General features: G+C 43.2%; 1 protein-coding gene across 1 annotated transcript in view; it reads right to left on the bottom strand.

Moving 5' to 3' along the window:
* Positions 1–1,831, bottom strand: part of LOC102201422 (centrosomal protein of 162 kDa-like) — a gene marked incomplete at its 3' end in the record, with an annotated part of 9,540 nt that overhangs the window by 6,085 nt on the left and 1,624 nt on the right. The window contains exons 3-5 of the mRNA XM_013908145.1: positions 800–1,049; positions 508–724; positions 146–294 (exon numbers count right to left, since the gene is read on the bottom strand). Coding sequence (XP_013763599.1) covers positions 146–294; positions 508–724; positions 800–1,049 — 616 coding nt within the window. The remainder of the gene's footprint in view (positions 1–145; positions 295–507; positions 725–799; positions 1,050–1,831) is intronic.

Genomic DNA, 1,831 nt, shown 5'->3' with positions numbered 1-1,831 from the left:
TCAAACAAGATTAGCCAAACACAGCACAACAGCTGTCGTAATCTTCCTGAAGTTATACAGGTTATTACCAACCACACAGAGTAAAAAGAACAATGTGAAAAGATGCTGGTGGTCAGGAAAACCTGCACACACAGTATTTCCTTACACTGATCTGTGGAAGATGTTGCTCCAGCCTGGTTTCTCTGACTTCCTGTGCAGAATCCTGGTGTTTGGTAGCATCTATTTGCTGCTGGAGGACAGCCACTAAGGACTGAACAGATGCCACTAGTTCATTCCTCACTGTTACTCCTGGTTCTACCAGTGAAAACACACAGAAAGGGATTCAAAGAAGTGCTAACAAGTCAGGACGTTACAAGGTAAACTGACAGAATTGATGCTGGTTGATAAGAAATGAAGTTAAGCAGTTATCCAATGATCGATCAATGAGTTTCTAACAGTGTGGAAAGCACACGATTCTTTCCTACATTATCTAAAGCCTCTGATGACTTGATGTGTGCAGTTAATAACCTGTGCAGTCCCAGCAGTCTTCGTGGTTCGCTCTGTGTGGACACTGTGAGGAAACAGCAGACCGGGTTTTGGCTGGTGTAGCAGAACCTCTACTTATCCCCGATGACCTTGAAGTCACCGCCGTTCTCCCATCCAGGCGCTTGCCTCTTACAGGAGCTGGAGTGGCTTGTCTCATTGAAGAGGTACAGGAAGGAGAAGTAAGGGAGCCACGGGAGGCCTGAGAAAAACGTATAATGCAAAGTGTGAATGTAATCTCTTTTCTACAGTAGCGCCTTTTATATAGTTTGCTCACCGGGTGTTTCTTAGTTTTGCCAGTGTGAGATGATGTGAGAGAAGAGCTTTTGGTATGATCCTGCATCAGCTTGTCTACTTCTGCTCTGATGCTGCAAATCAGATCCTTGTTGGGGGGGTGAGCAGCACTGATTGGGTGGCTTGTCGACTCCTCGGCCCCATTTATTGCTGCAGCTGCAGGGTGCTGTGCCTCATCCGGGAATGCCCTTTCCAGTCCCCTGGAAGTCTTTTCTTGGTTGGGCTCCACAACACTGCAAAGTGACAACCACAGTAAAAAAGAAACAAAATATTTTGTGTATTGTAACTTTACAGTTACTACTGTAACTATTTTTTCAGAAGAGTGTCAGTGATGTCACGATGGTGAGTTCTTCTAAATACAGACAGACGGTGGATAATACATTTTTTCTCTCATATTCATCTACATAAATGAGTACACATTAGTGCCAAGCAGAAGACGGTGGACGGACGGACGGACGGACAGGCTTCAGCATGAGTCGTCACATCTGCCCGAGTTTCATTGATAGGTAACACATTTAGCTCACCTGTCACATTTGCCTTTGCTGTGTAAACTACATCCTTTTATTTGGGTGCAGATGGTTTCCTAATTATTACAATCCATTTCATAATCATTGACACTCTGAGTCCAGACCTTTTACCAACTGAAAACATTTGATTCATCATGAAAAATAAAGAAGAGTCAGGAATGATGAGCAGCTGGACAAGAATGGGACAACAATGCTCTCCAACATGTCCAGCAGCTGGTTTCCTACTTCCAGATGTTTCAGGACTGTTGTAAGAAGAGGGGCTGGTACACATGGCCCAGTGTTTTTGAGATGTGCTGCTATCATTAAATACAACAGATTTTTTTTGTTATTGTACATTTTAGAAATATCGGATATATTTTCTTTGTTTTGCTGGGAACAAATAGGGGCTTCAACATATTTGCAAATCAATGCAAAGCGCTTTAATTAACATTCTGCACAGCCTCCCTGAATTTTAGAACTGATGATCACAGAAGTGATCCCTGTGTGTT

This window comes from Pundamilia nyererei, unplaced genomic scaffold (genome assembly GCF_000239375.1).
Source record: "Pundamilia nyererei isolate P.nyererei 1_Seehausen unplaced genomic scaffold, PunNye1.0 scaffold01583, whole genome shotgun sequence".
Taxonomy (NCBI): domain Eukaryota; kingdom Metazoa; phylum Chordata; class Actinopteri; order Cichliformes; family Cichlidae; genus Pundamilia; species Pundamilia nyererei.
The sequence above is the reverse complement of the archived record's forward strand: the minus strand, read 5'-3'. Positions and strand labels throughout refer to the sequence as shown.